We start from the raw sequence: 20,512 nt of genomic DNA, 5'->3' as shown, positions 1-20,512 counted from the left end.
CAGACATCCCCATCAAGCTCTAACAGCATCCATTTCTTTACGTTGAGGAAAAGAAATTTAAACTGTGCAGCAGCAATGACAAACACACAGAATATGTCGGGTCTTTGGAAATCCTGATTACAAAGGAGCCTGAGGTAGCGGGAGTGGATGAGGCCAATATAAGTAGCTTGCTCCACGAGATGTGAAAAGACGATCCAGTTAGCACTTACGTCTGGAGAACTCCTTGCTGGTCGTGTAAGCGGGCTGGAACTTTGATTCGTGCACTGCAGCAGACGTGGAAGGGTAGAACTCGGGGCTTGAGTCCACGTAGGGCGGGTGCGACTGTGGTGTCTCCAGGCCATATTCTTGAGACTCGTCGTACGAGTTGTGGCCAAGCGCCATATCCTCCTGATTCATGTCGTTAAGCGTGTGAAGGCTTCCGCTTATGTGATTATAGCCTCCTGGATCAAACAGAAAACAAGGCAGTACTTCAACGCTTGTCCCGTGTTCTTCACACCAAAAGCAGAAAAAAGTGTCCACACGCGAATCTTAAAAGGAAGGCATTCGGCTGTTCATGATTTAGGTGCGTACATAGGCTTGAGCCTCAAAGTACGGCACATGTGCACGTCCTCTTAGATGACCAATACTTTAAAAATCCAGAAAGAGGCATCACAAAGGTAAGTTTCACAACGACCTAGAGACAGAACGCTCAAATGAAGCAAAGATGCATGAACTCAGGATGTTACAGCAAAAAATTTTGACTGCCTAACAAATAACTTCCGAGCTCATGTGCAGTGAACGTGCTCACATCCATTCGGTATGTTTTGTTCCATTAAGGCAAATATATGTTTTTATATATTCCTTTCTCACTGTCCTACACGTCACATTTCCGTCGACCCGTCCATGCAGAATTAGCATTAGGGCAGCGCACAATGACCCTCCTTTTGGTTGAAGGCTGCCACAGAATTGACTTTGTGAGTGTATGGTTTAAATGGCAGATAACCACAGCGACAAGTATGAGTGAAGTCATAGCAGTTACGAAGGCCCGGTAAAGAAACAGAACCGTTGCAAGAAAAGAACCCGAGCCACCGCGCAATGTGAATGTCGGTCGGTGGAGCGCGCCACAGGCCCAAGGCAAACGGGGCGGGTCGCGCACTCGCGCGCAATTAATGTGGCCACTCATTGAGCCAGCGTGCATGGTGGCCCAAAGGGAGCAAGAATTGCGCGGTCCTTGCGGCGAGCAAAGTTCGCCAGAGAAGGACTCGGGGAGGTCCCAGTACCGCCCTCGCTTTCTTCGCGGCAGCAAACGCCAGTCGCTGCGCCGTAAGCACAACAGATTTGGCCGCAGCTCTTCAAAGGGACCAGCCAGGGAATTTCGCAATGACCCGCGCTTTTCTGGGCGCGGGAGGGCGTAGCGCGGGGCCCCTTTCGGTCGAGTAGCGACGCAGGACCCGCAGAAAAGCGGCCTGCGGCGGAACACGCTCCGCTGCCACTGACCACATAACAACCCATGGCGACCATATGGTCATATGCCGGTCGACGCGCGCAGCGATTACACGCGGGGGCTTGCGCGACACGTTATTGGGCAACTGTGGCCGGCGCCAATCAATTCTCGTAAAGCGGTGTCCGCCCGTGCACGCACGCGCGCACAAGCATGCAGGTCTCTGTGAACTCTGTTTCAGCCATGCCGCGCACCGCTGTGGAAGCTCGGGTATAGACGATAGGTGACCGAGTTTACAAAGAAAGCTCTGTGAATGACCGCCAACCGAACGCGGTGGCTGACAAAAAGGCCGCCCGAATGTCGGCGAATCAAGAACTGTCTTCACGTGCAAATAGCTACGTGAATTCGACACCTGTTTAGCTGCCACCATTTCCGGCTATAGCTAGCCGCGTGGTTTTCATTAGGAAACCAGAGGTTTACTCCTCGCAACACTTCCAGCGTCCCAAACTATACGAGAGAGCCGGTAGATTATCAGGTCAGGCTTTAGCAGGACATCGACAAAGAAACATCGACAGCGACTTAAAGACAACTTTGTGTCTGGATTTCCGCTCAGCACAGACCTTGAGACATTACCATGACGGATTCTTTGGGCCTTCAACGCTTCAACGCGCAGTTGGATTTACAGCGGAACATAGGAAAACCATAGGATTGCGGCATTTTGAACTTACCGATGTTAGGCCTTACAACATTGAGCAACTGCAATGTTTTTCAACGAAGGAATGAACGAGTGAGTCACTTCTGCAAATGAGTCCACTGTTTTCATTTTTATGTTCCAATTAATTATTTTCGAGAAGGCTATCATGCATCCAGAATATTGATACCGAAAAATATAATACAAGTTTGGCTTCTGTTTAATGCCTCTTACTTTCTTTCTTTCTTTCTTTCTTTATTTATTTATTTCCTTCTTTCCTTTTTTCTTTCCTTCTTTTTTTCTATTAAACAGAGCTCTTCTGTCCCCCATTTATACCTTTGCAAGACGAGGCTTCAATCCTGACTATAGCCGGACACAATCCGCGACTCGGATAGCACGTTCTCTGCATGCCTCCTATAGGGAACACAGCGACGGCGAACGAAAGGTAGGATGTTTTCATCGCTATTTCTCGCTTTATCTCGCGAAACAGCAGCCGAGTAAAACGTGCGCTACAAACAGATTGGGATTGGTCCTGCGGAAACGGTCACGGTCAGCCAAGGCAGTAGGCAGTAAACGAGAAAAGGCATGAAGAAAACAATCGAGCAAAAGTTCGCACGCACATCGTGCTGGCGCCATGTATACGCGAGCGCAACAGGTGGTCAGCGCGGCCGACAGAAATCGGGGGGGAATGGGAGGAGACGCATCCAAGCACCGATGGCACGAAACAACGGGAGGCGACTAATTTAGGGCCCGGAGAAAAGAGACAGGAGACGTTTATGCCGACAGTAAATTAAGTTGGCAAGGTACAGAAAATAAGAAAATACGTCTTGAAGAGAGTCCGTTCAGCACACACGCGCCGACGCAAGTAAGGCGAGGACTTCTGTGTGCCGTATCAAGACCGTGGGAGCGAACGCTACTGAATGAATGGAACAGGCGTAGTTTCCCGCGAGCCGAATCACGCGCGCCTTGCGGCGTTCTGGGTAGTACTTTTCTTTATGTGCGACAGAGCGCTTGTCTAGGCCCAGTTTTGCTTCAGCGTCTGAGGTAGCCGCTTCAGTAACAAATACCCCCCTCCAGTATCACTCGTGCTTGCTTAAGCGCATGGAGCACCTCATGCTATATGGCCATGCACCGTGGGATGCACCAGCGGTAAGACGCGTCATCACTGTTCAATAAATGTCCCGATAAATATTCTTGGATGGATGACGGACAACAAAATAAACAGCGTGTTCGGATTTCCCGCGCCCGGAGGACCCCCTCCTCCCTAAGATGCTCAAGTAACGATGTCTCAATTACTTGTACAGGTAAAGTAGCCACTGTGGAGTGCATCGTGTTCGAAACAAACAAAAGAAGCTGGAATGGCGGGATTAAGGCGAATATATGATATACTGGCTCCGACGGCAAAGGCCAGTGGCGCAACTCGTGCGAAAACAGCATACCTTGGGTTTTTGTGATCAAAAGCAAGGGTCTTTGTGCGATGAATCACTGCAAACATTCATTACATAAGGAAATGACAGGCCATTTGGCACAAATTGGCGCAGGCGTACAAGCACGATACGTTGTGAAACATCGCCCCGGTGGAGACACTGTGTACGAAAACGGCTATTATGACTAATACGCTCCTTTCCCGTACTCCGACGAAATCACGACTGCGCGGCGCCGAGAAAGGAAATAAACAGTGTGACCACTCTTGGCATGTTTGTTTTGTGGACGGCTAAATGAACTTGTGCAACGAATCGAGTCAGCTGTAGAGCCGAGCCAGGAAGAGCTGGATGCAAACAAGCACAGGCAAGACAAAACAGGCAGTTCTTCAAAACAGGTAATGGACGGAAGGGCCAGGCAGAACGACCACCGCGCCACGCGCCACGCTCCAACAAGGCCGTCCAAAACGCCAAGAGTAAAACAGAAAGTAATAAAAAAGATTGAAAGAAACGGCCGGCGACCAGCGAACCACTTCAGACGCACTGGTGCCGCACGTTTTTTTCCCCGACTTCGAAAAGCGTTTCTTAACTTCGTTTGCAGGCCGGTGGGCAACGTAGCATGCGTAGCAAGGCCATTACGTCACTTACTGGGAGGCCTATTTTCGCTACGAAGATGTTTGATTTCTGTTTTTCTGCCGTTCTCCCTAAGAGACTTCAGCACCCTGTATTCTTCCTTTCCATGTCTCGGACATAGTCACTTTCAATGACGCATTTCAGTGCAGCTAGGCAACCCTCCGTTGTTTACGCATAGGTATACTGCTACTGGTGATGCCTTAAAGCGTGTTTACTGCCTTCTGACAAAGGACGAAACGTCCCGGCGAAGAAGTACCCCTCTAATAAAGACGCCTTCAGCTACACACAGCAGCATTCACAATATTCTCGAATGTATCATAACCGGCATTTTAGCGGCCTGTGTTCATTCGAAATAGTCGTGATCATACCAGCCGTCAGTAGCTTACTGTGCAGCAACTTCTCACAAACATACAGGAAAGGCTGTAGCGTAGCAAATGATTGTGACGACAGCATGTTTTACTGTAGGGAAACCTAAGAAACAACGGCGAAACCCCCTTACAAATTTGGAGAAAAATTCAGAGGAAAGAGAAAAAAACCCAGGAAGGCAAACATTCAGGGGTTGACGGGAACCGAACCGCCGCGTCAGTGACTAACGCATTTTCCACATCACGGGAAAGCCGAGCACACTCAACAGCAGCTGCTGGCTTGAGGAACTGCGATAGAGCGATAGGAACAGGGACTGGGTGTAATACCGTTCCCGCCGCGACGAAGGCCGAGACACACGAGCTGGAAAATGCTGCCAAACAACTTATCTTGGAGAATAGAGGGTCCAACGAAATTGTCATTCGAAAAGTAGAGATGTATTCGAACGATGCTGCTCATTTGCAGACAGGAAAATCGCGATACACTCATACGTCAAGGCTCGGCTGCTATTTCAGACGCAAGAAGCACCGTTCCACGCGAATTTGCTCACTTGAATAAAGCAAGAAATTATAAGCAACTATTGCCAAAAATAAGCGGCTTCTTCGCCGTCGAGTACGGTTTCGTTTTGGAGTAACAAGGTTTGGAGTACCAACGGTACTCCCGAGCTGCACGAACCAGAAGGAAAACCGCATTGCGGCCTTTTCTTTTTATATTTTTTTTTTGAGGGGGGGGGGGGGGGGGGGGAAGACTGCACCTAAAGAAAAAAAGAAAGTACTCGCGTTCTGAGTTGTGAAGACCGGGCAGCACGCGCCGTGCCTTATCTACCGCCCAAAATCGGCGCACCCGCGAAGAGTCGCACCATCGCCAAGACAAATGGACGGGCAACGGCGGCAGCGAACGCGACTGCTAAGCCTGTTGCGGCACACTCCCGTCGCAGTCTAGGGGGGCGAGGGAGGCACACAACCGAGACCGCTATCGGCGACCGCCTCTGTTTGCCATGCAGGCGTGGCGCGAGCCGCATACAGAGAGAGTCGGCAGAGCGCTCTGCGCCGCGCCGCTCATCTCGAATCTGGCGCCTTTGTGGTGAACCGCGGGAAGCTCCGTGACGTCGCCTGTTTTTGCAGCATGCGTCTTTCTACCCCCCCCCCCCCCCCCCTTTATTTTTAATTTGGTTCTGCTTCTCTCCATGGCGAGCGTGTGCGCACGTGCGACCGGGGGGCGGGGGCTGCGGTGAGTGACGACACCAGAAGTCCGTGACAGACAGGCCGATCTGGACGCCCGCCTCAAAAATACAATTCCGAGATGGCATCTCTTCGAAGACGAAGCTGCGCTCAGAGCACGGCTGAAAGCGAGCTGAATACCGTACGCCTCCATTATTACGTCAGACCTTCGGACACACGTCACCCAGCAAAAGTACCCAGCCCTACTCGCGACGGAGACGACGCGGAACTTCTATTACCTCACTTCTTCGCTACGCTTTCTAAAGCAGAATAGAAAAAGAATTATTATTTCTTGGTTAGTTTTCTTTTTCTTGTGATAGGGAGAGATACAGTGGGTGCGCAGATAAGGGCACCGTGAGGAACAGGTCCTGCAAATACTTGAAAATGTTGGTGATGTTTATTAAGATTCCTTACCACATCCCGCCCGCAGTTAAGGAGCCTGTGGCGTCGACGGACACAATTTCTTCCGAACAAGAACTCTGCAGACAATCATTTGTAATTACACCGACAATTAAAGAATCGGCATTTCAAGCCCTTAGGACACATTCCGTATGACGGTCGTTTGTCATGCAAGGTTTAAAGTTTCAGCTTAACATCGAAATAATACCTGAAATAATAATGCCGGGCCCGAAGAGAAAGTATAAAGCGTGGCCAGAAAGCCCGCAGCTGAAGCCGTTGTTGGCCGCACGTCGGATTCGTGGGTGGCGAAAGTTCGGCGGAGGCAAAAAGCTGGGAAAACCGCGCAGCAGCAGCGTGCGGCACCGTTGGCCTCCAACACAAACATCCGCCGGAAGCCGACCATCGCTCCGCTTATTGTGGATCAGTAACATCAGAGGAAAAAGAGAAGGCGCAAGAAAAAAGAGAGAGAACGAAAACAAAGGAAATAAAGCTGACGTTTCCAGCGAAAAATCCAACAAACCTGTCAAAAGACTGAAGGTGGCTGCAAGAAGGGCAACAAAAAGTTGACGTGCCAAACGCCAAGCGGACGGATTGTCTAAAGCAACGAATGAACGGCGCGCTGGCCAAAGGTGACACAGCAAAATGGCTGAGCACGAACTCGACTCTCACAGAAGATTGAGACCGAAAAAAAGCGAGTCGAAGGAAAATTTGCTAACGGGGTGGGGAGGCACGATTCGCATGGAGACGAATGAATCGCGTGGATACTTCGTTGCAATAAAAGGGCAGCCTAATGAAGAGGTTAGGTAACATCTCGGAGGAAACTGTCCGAGATGTGCGAAAAACCGAAACATGCTCACTCCCCTCCCACAGGGAAAAAAAGACTGGCGAAGAAAGGAGCAAAAGCAAGGTCGGAAAAGGCGGTACCTCTGGCGAGCACCGAAGCCTTCAGAAATGCCGCTGCATGAGCGTATTACTGCGTCAGAGACGGCAAAAGCAGAAAAAGAAAAGACAGTTGGGCTTACGGGAGCGTGTGTGTGTGTGTGGGGGGGGGGGGTGGAATGGGGGGAACGACGGCTCGAAGAGGAGGAGGGAAAAAGGGACAGGCTGCAAGAAAGAAGGCAGCGAAAGAACCGCGCGTTTCCGGTGGAAAAAAAAAAAAAGGGCGATCGCACCACCGCCACCACCCGCCTCGTGCGCGCGCAACAACAGGTGAGCGAGATGTGGAAGGAAAGGAGGGTGACGATGGAGAGAAGGGAGGCGTCCCGTTTCATGAGCGTCGCCGGTGCCCAGGGGCCCGTGCATCCGCGAGCCACACCTATCGTTCCGACCTGCGGCGCAAAGTTGGTCCCGCGCGATGCCGCCGGGACGCAAACCGCGCTATGCGCGCAAGAACCCGAGAGCCACTCGGCATCACGCGTCGCAGACATCCGGATGCCGATGATGGCGTCACGCGGCAGCCACCGACCGCACTATGGGCGACGATGTATTGCTGCTGTGCTGTGCCCCAGCGGAGGCGCTGAGGCGTGGCATACGCGGACGTATGTGCGGACGAATCCGAGCCATTTCCGATACGCGGCCTTTAAAGACAGGGGGCGAGCGCCCCGCCAGCGACACATAATGCTCGAACCGGAAGCTGTAATTAGCAGCGGAAGTGAGACTACTATACACGCGCTGCGGTTCTGTCGTCAGGAGGAGGAAGCGTGTTTCGGCTTCATTACGGACAAGCAAGGGGAGGGGGCCGGGCTTTCTTCCTGCGTTTAGTTCTTACACGCGCCTCCAGTGGGCGCGACGTTTGACCTTTCCTCGCCCGGCACGAATCCCGGGATTTGTTTCAAAGCTGGGCGGGCTTGGGTGTCAGTAATTAGACCCGGCGGAAGTGACTGCCCTGATTGAACGCGAACCAGAGTTCCTGCGCAAGGCTTTGCCAGAGACTTTGACTGCCTTCCGCTTCTGGCGTTAAATTAGAAGAGATTATAGGATGCATATCCGGCCCGACGTGCTCGAATAGGTTCACTCGGTGAGGGCGCAGAATGTGTATAACTGCAAAGTCGCGAAAATCGCTCGCTCCAGAAGCGGCCGTGACCGGCGTGGCCGCTTAGCGCGACGAGCTCTGCAAAAAGGACAACGTTGAGCGCGCTTTGTGTTAGTATTAAACGTTTCATCGCAAGAAACGTGACTTTATTCTGCGTGCGATTTGTTGTGGAGTAACAACATATTTCGGCGGGTCAGTTGGTAAATGGCTCGAATGGGATTTGGCTGCGAAAACTGAAGGGCTAGGAGTAAGTAGACAAGACTGGAGCTGTGGATCACCTATCCCGCCAAGAGGTGTTATCTCAGTGTGTTTCTCTTCCTCTGCTCCGTGATCGTCTTAGTAGTTTCTTTTCCTGTGCCCTTGCCTATTTTGCTTAGCCAGATCTTATTCGATCGATCCTGGACCTCTCAGTTTGCCTTCGTACGCATGCAAAATACCCAAAACAGGTCTCAAACTGCGGAACTCACCGTCGATGTAGGCTTGCGAAGTTGGCGCTGCGGCTCCATTCATGACAGGCGTGACTTTTTGCTCCGGCATCGGGAAACTTCCTCCTTGTTGGAAGAACTCGTCCAGTCCAGGGACGACCACAGACTCGTACAGGTTGGAAGGGACGTTCTCCAGCGAGGCGCACTCTTTCTCCACGTCTGCAAGCCGATAAAGAAGGACCGGTCATCTAACGCCACTACATTCAGCAGGGTAACTCACATACGATGGCATGCATGTCTGGAGTAAGCAAGCACGTTCCATGTGTGGCAGTGGACTGAGTCAAGTGAAAATGGCCTGCTTCAGGTCTGATGGTACTCGCCCACAAACCTAGCATCTTGCGCAACCACTAGAGTCTTAATTCCTAGTTTACAAGTATTTACTGACGACAAACGATAGCAGATGTGCTATAGAACGCAATCCTAGCAACCTGACGCAACAATAGTGCGCTCCATTGTCTTTTCCATAGTGGCCAGGCAGCAGTGATTCGGAATACTCGAAGCAAGAATCGCGGAGTACAAAGTTATCACATCGGTGCATCAAACAGAAAGTGTTTCAAGGGCGCTCGACAACCACTGTACAAAGGAACCACTAGCTCCTCTTGCGTCACGCGAAACTTCGTTCTTCCGTCGAAACGAGCGCAAACACACTAGAAACGCGCGCGGAGCATTCTACCTACAACCCCAGGCCCGTGTCGCCGACTTAATTCTTCGAGCAATATGGCGCAGGCAGTAGAGGACGGGGTCCAGCTAATTTTGCACGCCTGGGTTATTTCAGCACGCGCCACAGCGCGCTGCTTGTCCCGCCGTCGGTTGCGTTCTAGCTTTCTCAAGAGCAAGAGCGTACACACCGCAGGACTGCAGGGGCCGTACGTGACTAATCCTTGCGGAAGGAAGACAAACACACAGAGTGCAGTGACCACCACTTTGGGCACAATGGGCCCTGCCGCTCGCTGCCAGCGGCTTCACCACGAAACGGCCGAACAAAAAGAACCGCCGACGCTTGCCCGCCCAGAGAGCGGGTTTGGGTCAAGGGTACGGGACGAAGACAAAAAAAAAAAAAACAACTCGAACGCGGATAATTTTCAGGTGAAGACGGCGGGGGCGGGCGGGCAATTTTTCTGCCCAGTCGAGGGCATTCAAAGCAGGCCGCTGGATCCTTCAACTATGAGCCGGTCGAGCACGCGAGTGCGAAGGCTTGCGCGCTGACACGACAAGCTTTCCCTCGCTGCATGGCTGTCACCGTGCAAAGCCCACGGACGCAAGTTGGTGCTTAGTAAATACAGGTGTACGTATGTCTTAAAAGAGAACACATTGTCCGTTCATTGTAGAATTTGGCCGTGATATGGCTCGGATAAGTTAGGAGAAAGCACCACGAAAAGCATTGAAGTAGGAACCATCGCACAAAGGACTGAAAGACTTGCCAGTACAATGTTGCGAATCATCTGTGATGGCTCATTCGGGCGAGGAAGGCAGCGCTGTCTACTGGGAAGCGATACCGTCGCAAACGGTTACTAATAAAGTGTTTGTCACGAGTTTAACTTCGATTGGTCTTTTAGTGACTGCACCTTACGCATTCGTTTTCCCTATAAACACACAGACCCCTTTGGAAGTGCGCTTCGACAATCACATCTCCTACACTGTTTGTGTCAGACTCCTTCGCAGTCTGGCATGTTTGCAAAAGATGGCTCATGTCGCAAGCGAAAATTTAGCAGCCGGCGCAAAAACGCAGCATACGCGCTTACTTTTCCAATACAGTTCTCGTCAATTGCGAAAGATTCACGTTACAATACCTGTGTCACAGAAGAAAGCAAATTTATTAACTTGTTTGACTACACAAGTTTATGGAATTTCACACATGGGACAGCAGTTCTCTGCTCATTTTGACCTGCGATGACACAGATGAAACAAGTACCAAGATCACGGGTGCCCACCTTGAATGGAAAATGCGAGTCGGTGAAAAGCATTGAAAAAATAAAAATCGAGATATGTATGTCTCGTTTGTGGCAATGCAAAGATCACGGTGTCATCGCAGCAGCTCTCCCCGCGGTGTCAAGAGACTTGGAGACTTGAGTTCGTGGTATCCTAAGCGGTCATAATCAGTGTGGACCAATTATCGGAGCCGGCGCTGCTTGCCACATTTATGAAAAGTGGAGCCTTTGGAAGTTAACGCACTGTACTGGCGACGTGGCTTCCACGATGACTCAGCTTGAAAAGCGCAGCGCACTCTTGTGATCCACAGCAGAGTTTGAAGGTCGACCATTCAATGAGCAGTATGCGTTGATGCTTCGCAGCACATGTTCCGACAGTGCACATGCCTGTGATTCCAATAAATAACAGGACGTCTCTCCTCATCGTTCTTTTTCTTTTTTTTTTCTGTCATCGTCTGGCGATGACCCGCTGCACGCAGAGCAGATTTCCGGCGTAACAGGACGTCGTTGCATGCGCTCCAGGTGCGAATCAGCAAAGAGGTCGTTGATTCTAATGGCGATAAATAAAGCGAACGCACCTTCGCTGTTTTCCACGTTAAACAACACACCTCGGATGATCGTTTAGGTCTACAATTCTTTTTTGTGTGTGTGTGCGGGGGGGAGTTACCTTATGATCTATACTGACTCCCCTAGTTTCTTTAAATAAAGTCCAAAAAACGCATTCTTCATGATGGACCGCTTTCTCCGAGTTGACCATAAATCCGTCCTTAAAAAAGTGCAGCTACGTTCCAATTGACAAGCTTCCCCGCTGCGTTAATTATAAGTGAGTGTATCACCTTTCACCATGCAAATATCAAGCGGTTTTGGAAGCAGTGACACTGGTGATAACAAGATAACGGTCGACAATTAGCTGATGAAGACCCACGTCGGTAGTCATTAGGTACACATTGCTTCTCTTCCTATATACTGTGTGATTAGACGAAAGGGAGGACACACCGTGGACGGAGGAACCCTATGGCGGGTCTCTAACATGCAAACAGCGGCTCCGGTTTTACAAGCCTCAATATGAGGGCATATACAGGGAGTGAAAACGCGTCATTGACGCCCGATCGGTTCCTTCTTGTAAAACACGCCGCAAAATATATTATGTGGCAAATCGGCTGGGCTACATGCGAAGGGGAGACTACTCCGCGTAAAATGCATTGTTAGAGACGAAAGGGGAGACGAAATGTCGAACCAGCAAGTCGCCCCAGTTCCGATTCCGTATTGTGTTGGTCGTTTCTCGTCTTGCGATGCAGGAAGGTCACAGGAGTTCTCGCAACGCAATTTTTCTTGCAGTCTTGCAGGGACCTGACCACTAAAGACCGAGGTGCTCTGTACAACTAAAAAACATGTCAGGGCACGCGTCGACAGTTTCCTAAATGTAGAGAGCGCGCCAAATTGACAGATGCTCTCTTGGCGCGAATAGCAGACCACAGTAGAGGAGGAACTTCGCAAGTTCCAGATGCCTCAGCTCCCTCGTGGCTTGAACTGCGACCGCCCGACTGACAATTTTATGAGGAGTCCTTCACGGTATTTGGGAAACGGCGAATACTGCTCGCAGCTTCCGAGGGCAAGTGGTATCCGTGCACGCGTGCTTCGGTGCAGAACTTGAGGGGCAGGTGCTCGCACTAACGGACCGCGAAAGCAGCCAAGCGTTCGTCGCGGACCGTGAGGCAGCGTGCCACTCCTCACGCATCAGGTAGGACTCGCCTACTCCCACGGTGCGAGGGCGTGGGAAGGCTGCCAATATCGCTATGCTTCACAACGTCACCGACAGACAAGGACCAGGATCTTCAGGGCATTCGGGCCCACTGACACCCTACCACCTTCCCTCTTTCCTAAGATCGCCTCCATGACACCTTCAGTCTTGTATAGAAAACACTATATACTCACAGTTATTGAACATCTTCACTGCTGTGAGGTGACTGCGGAGCATGACTAACCTACAGAGGAACACTTGGCTGAAGTCTGTAGGACGATGCGGCGGGCTACCGAGCAGCCGGTCAGCTGACTTTGAAAGGCTTCCTGTCACCGCTTTCATTACGCCTTGGCACTGACCAGCGACAACCTCACACAACTCGTACAGTTCGCGGTAACACTGCGTGCAGCAGATTTTCCCGAAAAAAGAATCTACATCGCGTCGCAGCGTGTGCTAATGAAGCGCCCCTCTAACTATTCCTCTACCACGTCTCCAGCGCAGAGTGCCCACGAGAGTACCGCGAACTGGCCGACGCTTCCTGCATCGCCCACGCTCGACTAAACGCAGTGATAACTAGATCCGCAACGGCCTGGCAGCAGTACAACGCTCACAGAGCAACAAAGGCATCTTCCACAGCGGACATGGCGCGCGACAGTGACTCGACCGAAGATTTCCCCATCGGAAGAATGCTCCCGCGTTTCTCAGCGGTTGTAGCGGGCAACGCGAACGGAGAGACGAGTTCTCGGGATTGCATGAAAACACAGCGCCTCGTTATTCTCGCACGCGTGTACCACAACGCTGTGACAGCAAACGCATGTCCCCGACCTTATCAGCTGAAAGCGCTAAGTGCCTCGCGGTCTCTTCAGTGACCGCGCCGCGGGCCGCCGTTCTCGCTAATGCAGCTGCCCTCTCCCACTCCCTCCACTGGTCACCTGCCCTCCGTTCTCGCAGCCATGATCTGGCGCGGGGAAAAGATCTGGTGCAGGCCTGCAGCCGTGGGAATCCCCCGCTGTCGAAACCCGGCTGCAACGCGTGCTCAAGTGCGACGCTTGAGCGCGAGGGTTTCGCAGAAGAAGACCGTTTTAAAGCAAGAACTGCCTCTTTTTCCCCCTCCTCCTCTTCCTAAGAGCAATCATGGTGCACGTGCTGCTGGCAGGGCGACAAAAGAGAAAACGCAAAACTTCGCCGACTCCAAGGCGCCGCACGCGCTACCTGAGCTAGAGGAGAGCTCGGACTGAAAACGGTGCCGACCAGCTAAGCCGTTGTTACTAACCGTTACAATAAGGGTTCAATGCTCAGCTGCCTTGTAGCATGAACCCAAACCTGAAAGCGCGTTCGTCACCTCTGAGAACACCTTGCGGCAATGAAAGCTGCCCTTTCTTTACACCGTGTCTCGATTAAACGATGTGGTGTAGATTCATAGTAGTTGTAAAACCAAGCTGTGAGCCCTTGTATGGTGGGCTAAACTATTCTACGCAGGATCAGGGCCCCTCCGAGCACACTCACTGTTTCGTTTTATGGCGAAGGAATAACTTTTCATAGCAAGCGTGCTTGAACATCTACCATGTAGGTTCACGTGTTTGAATACTGCTGTTGGTTACTCGGGGCCTTGATCGATCACCAGCAGGAAGAGAGAGCGGCAGCTCAACGGACTAAAAACACTAAGCGATAAGAGTTCAAGACTCCGCTATCACTCGCCGGTACTTGAAAACAGCAACCGCATGAACGCCCTTTCCTACCAGCGTCATCGCATACATTCCAGAAGCCGAACCGTTGAGACCAGCGCCAAACTCGAAAACTACAACAAAGTGAACAACGGCGTACAGGTGCGAAGAAAAAAAAGGGTATATATACCTCGGTCGCCGGTCAATGAACAGCCAAACGGCGCAGGCGCGTTGGTTAGCACCACTACTGCAGTGCACAGATCCGCAGTCGCGCATTCGGATGAAGCCGTTCGCACGCGCACAGACAGACACGTCAACTACCCGCCGTACGGCGACCTATCAGAGGGAGCGTGGAGGCACTTGCGCGGCTGTTTACGGCCCGGCATTTTTGGCCCATTTCCGGAGTGGCAGGTCACCTGGCAACCGCGTTCACGACCCACCGGCGTCGCTCCGCTGCTCGGCAGGCATGAAATACTGCTCCCACGAAGGCAGCTAGGTAGAGCGCGCGGCGCATCTGCAGTGCCTTTTAATGAAGCGACAACGAACAAGGAAGCTGATAACGAAAATTGACGGCCGAAGAGGCAGCAGATAAGATATAGAAAAATGGGAATCGGCATGAGGACGTGAAGCTATACACCATAATTGTCGCGGAACTCGTATCGCACCTGGTAGCGGATGCCAACATGTTATGCGCCTCCCGCACGACTTTACACCCCGACGCAAAGCGCGAACAGTAGGATACGCGGAGCTACATTGCCTCTCGCAAAGAACCGTCCCCTGTTTAACCTGAATGCACGCTGTCGATACCATCTTTCTTTAAGCCAAGATGGGCCTATGCTGAACGACGCCGAAAAGTCTCAGCCGGTCTCAGAGCACAAAGGAAGTTTCCTTTGCACAGCCGGTGTGCCACAAGCATGAAGTCATAAAGGGAAAGCAAACAGCCCCCTTTCGATCTGGGCCCGTTCGCCGTCCCTCTGGTCGCCGCGGCCTCTATGTGAGCGGCGCGTACGCGGTACCGGTACGCAGCTGGTTTCCAACGACGTAGATGTGCGTCCACGGGTACATTGGGACACACAAACACACATCAAGTTGCGTCGACAGCGGAAGAACCCCCCCTCCCTCCGCGATCCGCCCTGAACAAAAGGCCAGGAGTCGTCGTCGGAACCGATTAAAAACGTCCGCCGCGAGCACAGGAAAACGGAAAGCCGGTCCTTTTTTTTGCTGTCGCCTATGGGATGCGCGCAGGGCGCTCGCGCGGGAGGATGCGGACGCCCGGCGGGGGCGGATGGCAACTTACGCAGTCTGGCGCCCGAGAGGAAGAGCTTGGGGCTGCTACCGGTCGGAAGTTGGCAGAACGTCGCTATTATGGCGCCCGGGGTCGTCGGATGCGGCGGAGCCAGGATGCGCCCGGGAAGGACGCCAGAAGCACAGTCGACCGCAGACCGCTTGCACGCAGCCACCGACGTCGCCGCCGCTGGTGGGCTCTGGAGAAGCAGCGAGCGGAGCAGCGCCGAATCACCCAGCTTGCTGCTGCCAGCCACGAGACTGCAGACGTCGTCTTCGGGGCCACTCACGAAGGAACTGCCGTGCTTCGAGGGGTGTCCAAGAACTGCCCGGCAGAGTCGGCGACGCCCAGTGCTTGTTCTGATTTCCGAAGACGCGAGGGCAATGACTCGTCCTCGGAGGGAGCTGTGTATTCCTCAGTGGGATCTGTCTGCTTGTCGCGGAGACGATCGAGTGATCATTGATTTACGTCATATACGGCGCGGATTTCACTGAAGGCAGCAAGTCTGGGTGGAAACGGCCAGCTGGGTTCCCACCGTGATGACGCAAAGTCGGTCCCGAGTGTTTTCGGCAGGCCACCGGGTATAGGCCGGGCCGAAACTTCGGTGCACTTCTTCAGCCTCAGGACCGATGACACAGCCGGAGAAGAGCCCCGTCGGATGCTCCTAAAGTGACCATCGTGACCACTCGATGAGGACGAAAGGGAGGAAAAGACGACGCCGGATGGTACAGGCCGCTTTCGGCCGGGATATTAGCAGCCTCTGCGACTCCCCGCGGTCGGCGGCGCATCAAACAGGCGACGTCGGACACCCCGCGAGAGCAACACGTCGCGGTGACGACGCGCGTGGTTGCCGCCGCGGCCGAAGGCTGGAAGGACGGCGTGCGAGAGCAGCGCGGCGCCGACGTGAATGGCGGATTCAGGTAAGGTCCCACGGCGGGAACGGCCCGGTCCGCTGCTCATTGGCTCAGCGGGGACGGGCGGAGGGGTGCCACGCTCGGATGGCTGCCTTGTTTCGGCGCGTTCGCGTTGGCTTTTCCTTCTTTTATTTATTTCTTTCCGTTTCTGCTTTCGTTCCCTTCTCGTTGTTTCGCGCACCCACACACGCGGCTCGGTCGGCTTTATTTCTGCCCCGGCTTCATTATTATTTTTTTTTCTCTCTTCTCTCTCCTCTTGCATGATTATTTCTCGATGTCGCAAACTTCTCTTTTTTGTCCGCTCAGCGTACGGGCAGCGCTTTTGTCTTGTTTCTTTCTCTCCACCGTTGCCTTTTCAGCCGCTGAGTGTCTCGGCACGCTGAGCTTCGACGCTCTTAATCAGCGCAGGTCTAAGTGTGCATAGCGCATCTTATAGCTGACTCCCCTCGCAACAGTTCAGTCGCTGAGGCGTTCAATTCCAGGTTGGCCTTACTATGCAGGATAGACACGACTCGTTTACCTCGCTTCCCGAACTTTTGCCTGCATTTGGGCTGCGCGAATGTAGGAATCGCAGTGACGAATTTATCGCCACAAATAACAGCTTCTTGCACGAATTGTGGCAACTCAACAGCTCTGAGCATTTGGACGAGAGGCACGCCGACCTCAGGCAGAAAGTCCGAGATAACAGACGCTATCAAAGCTTCTGCTGCCAAAGACAGTCTGATAGCTGAGAGTGGAATCTAATTTTGGTTGAGTCAGTAGCCTTTATCCAAAATCTGAGAAATCATCCCACGAATTAACTATGCTCATCCCCAACAAGCGCAACTACTGCTGTGCATTTTTGAGGCCGAGCAAGGTCATCGACGAGCCCGCATTGGCATGGATAAGATATACAGGGGTGTTATTTTTCTAGTACATTACCAAAAACCACTGCCGGGTACAGAGGCATACGGAAGACGGTAGAGTTAAGCGCCTACTGCGACACCGGTGAACACAACATACAGCGGCCGCAAGCGAAGCCACAGATGTAGCGGTATGGCCGCCACGGACGGAGCAAGGTTGTGCTAAGCGGCAGAGGAATCTAATGTCTTTCTTACTACAAAAAGAATCCCATCGAGGGTATACGTGTAAGTCAGCAACAAAGGCGGGTATCGAAGGATAAGAAGAAAAAGACACCACGTGGCGGGCAATTAGAGAAACAATCGACGCACGTCGACGGCGGCGATAGGTGCGAAAAGCCCGGTAATACCTCACGGCGCCGCCCACAAGGTCTCGACGCCGCGGCAAGGCGAAATCGTAATGGTCGCCCTATCGTCAGCGCGACCGAAGTCAAGAAAGTTGCCGAGGGAGGGTTTCCCTTTTTTTTTTTACGAGGACAGACAATCTGTGTGAGGACAGAGAAAGAGAGAGGTGGGGGAGAAATGCGGCGGCAATGAGAATGATCGTCGGCCGCCGTTTGTCGGACATCAGCTGCGTCTTTGGCGCCCTTCGGAGCAGCCAAGGGGCGTCCTCGCTTCACGGTCAATCACGGAGCGAAGCGGCGGCGTCCACCACTCTGGCGAAGAAGAGGTCGGAAGAAGGGCTCCTCTTCTTCTGCGTCAGGGACGACGCGGTGCTTCGCGGCCGATGAAAACAACCACCGGCGTTATAAGAGTGGCGAGGCGCGGGGGACGTCTTTAAGGCCGAGCTCCGATGCGGAGGGAGAAAGGAACAATACTAATGGCCTCAACCTTGATCGCGCTCAGCTGATGTGGGGAAAAAGAAGAAAGGAGCAAAGGCGTTCCATTAGACCTCACGGCGCCTGGACAGAGAAGGGACTAATAAGCGTTGGCCAACACTATTTCGAGCGACGAAACAAATGCGCCGGCGACGGTGGTACGTATTCTTCGGACGCCAGCTGCGCACAGGTGCCCGCATGCTTAGCGCGAACACGCCAGGGACAATTCTAAAGGCGTTACTAGGCAGACGCAGGCTGTGGAAAGCTACAACTACCGTCCTTTGGAAGCAGACAGATTTGCGACCATAACGTCCCTCTCACAAACTCGAAAGAGAGAAAAAAGAAAAGAAAACATCTGACTGCGTTTGTAGGAAAAACGAAAAGGCACTCAAAGTATGTTCGCATTAAATGTGTAGAAGGCTGTATGTGAACGAGAACGGAAATTGCATACTGACTGGTTTCTTAGCTGTTGAGAAACTTTTGCTACCAGGAGTCGAACAGACATCTAATTCGAAACCCGAAGGACGACAAAGACGTCTCAGAATAGTGACGCGAGAAAAAGAGAGAGAGTAAACTTTTGTTATTCGACAAATATTTGGTGGTAATCTGTGGAAGGGGGAGCCTCGTCAAGTATTCTTGAGCCCTTGGCGTTCGGTGACCTCTAGGCCTCTGCTCACGACCCGCAGTTGGATGCTAGATCGAAGCTGAGCACCACGGCTTCCCACTGTTCGCGATTCGATAGCTGCCATCCCTCCGGTGGAATGTCCTGAGGGCACCCATGCAGGATATGGGCAAGGGTGGCCTTGGGCTCGACTGCACAGCTTGCAGGAGAGGGTGTATTCGCCATGATATATTATTGAATAATTCTTTTTCTTTCGATGACGCTAAAGAAAAAACGTGCGGAACACGTAGAGCCCGTGCCTAAGGAATTTCCACAACTTGAGTCTGCTTTCCTTCAAGACGGAAGAGTGCTGCGGCGAAGACAACTTCAAGAGAGTTCGGCGCTCCAAGAAAGCCACTTTCCTTTCGGCGGGAAACAAAAGACTCAGCCCCCCCCCCCCCCCCTTTTTTTTTTCTTTTAAGGTGTCTTACTGAGTAGCCCCTAAACCACAGGCGCAACACATTCGAGCTATAACCATGATACCGTTTGTCGCCTTCCTTGCTCCTATGTACACAAACTGCCGCAGAGACTCAATGACTACAGAGATCCCGGACATAAAAAAAATGAAAGTTCACTAGTGACTCTTCCAGCTGAGTCTCACGTATCGTAGGCGCGCCAAAGGATGAAGAGGCTATAAGTTAGGACGCCAGGACGGCACTCTGGGGGCGTAGTAGATCTGTGTTGACTAGTCACAGATAACCAAAGAGAGAGGAGCACATGAGGAGACGAGAGAAAGACAGCGCCGGGCGTCACGGAGGCAGAACAACGCAGTAGGAGGTGAGGGAGGGGCGAGCACGCCCCGACTCCTCTGACGGGCACGCCACAAGCGCCGCTCGCTGCCAGGGTCCCCGCGACCGCGCACACAATGGCATTCCTCGATCTGACAAAATACAGGATGCCCCGCTTTCGGCTCGGCCGCCTCTGCCTCAGCGCTAGCAGGTATACGCACACCGCACGCGCTCTCCGCACCTACAGTGGCTAAGGGGCGTTCGCCGCACGCCACGGCGCATGCGCCGTGCCTGCTCCGCTACACTGCCAACTTGAGCGTGACCGCGTATATATTCCGCGGCCCAGCGCGGATATGCGGTCGGCGCCGCCTTGGTTCGTCCCTTTTGGGAATCGCTCTCTTTTGTCTGTGCGTCGAGCCAGTTGGCGCGACGAGCTGGCGCATAGTGCACCATCGCCCATATCTTTCTGTGCTGCCGACTTTCATGGTTTACACCGACGCCTGGTGGTAGCGCGATTCGGGCTCGTTTTATTCTTGTTTTGTTTCTGTTCTTCATACGTACTGCTGGATGTCATGATTTTTTCTTCTCTTCTCCTTTTTTCTATGCGCGTGCTTAGAGCCCGATGCTAATGTGCCCCGCGTAGCAGCCTCGCCCCCAATGAGTGGGGGAGGGCGTTGGTAGCGCGACGGCGGCATCCGGACTACTTTGTTAACGAAGGGCCCGCCGTCCCGCTGGAGTCCCTCTGACGCGCATAAATGCGTCCTCGCGCGAGACAATGGCAGTGCGTCGTTCGCCAGCGAATGAGAGAAAAAAAAAAATTACGAACAACGTCGCTCTGCTTCTTCTTTTCTGCTACCTTTTTCGTCCCCTCCTCTTCCTCTTCAATCTTTCTGCGTGTCTGTTTTTGCTCCGCTTTGTTCGAGAGTGCGTCCTCCGTGCTTTTGGGTTCCATGGACCACGTCCCACGCGCCCTCTAGCTATAGTTAAGGTTGCCGCGCTCTCTCCGGGCTACAGAAGCGGAAACACGGCCCCATTAGAAGTCGCAATGTACGAAAAGAATCGCAATGCACAGTCGATCGCCAAAGTATACAGTCGCCTAATCACATGGCCGAGGCTGGGCGCCCAGCTGTGTGCGGTGGTTTCTCCAGCGCTCCTGCTTCACGAGAGCTCTCATGCTTGAGGACAGCACTCCTAATCCACTCGTATTGCT

At 52.7% G+C, this 20,512-nt stretch overlaps 1 protein-coding gene across 8 annotated transcripts in view; it reads right to left on the bottom strand.

Moving 5' to 3' along the window:
* pnt (ETS transcription factor pointed) overlaps nt 1-20,512 on the bottom strand; it is a 196,877-nt gene that overhangs the window by 6,184 nt on the left and 170,181 nt on the right. For all 8 annotated transcript variants that reach the window (XM_089548842.1, XM_089548836.1, XM_089548839.1 and 5 more), the window contains 2 exons: nt 8,647-8,823; nt 210-440 (listed from right to left, as the gene is read on the bottom strand). In XM_089548842.1, coding sequence (XP_089404968.1) covers nt 210-440; nt 8,647-8,823 — 408 coding nt within the window. The remainder of the gene's footprint in view (nt 1-209; nt 441-8,646; nt 8,824-20,512) is intronic.

Source organism: Amblyomma mixtum, chromosome 6, assembly GCF_055824585.1.
Source record: "Amblyomma mixtum isolate Tamu chromosome 6, ASM5582458v1, whole genome shotgun sequence".
Classification (NCBI taxonomy): Eukaryota; Metazoa; Arthropoda; class Arachnida; order Ixodida; family Ixodidae; genus Amblyomma; species Amblyomma mixtum.
The sequence above is the reverse complement of the archived record's forward strand: the minus strand, read 5'-3'. Positions and strand labels throughout refer to the sequence as shown.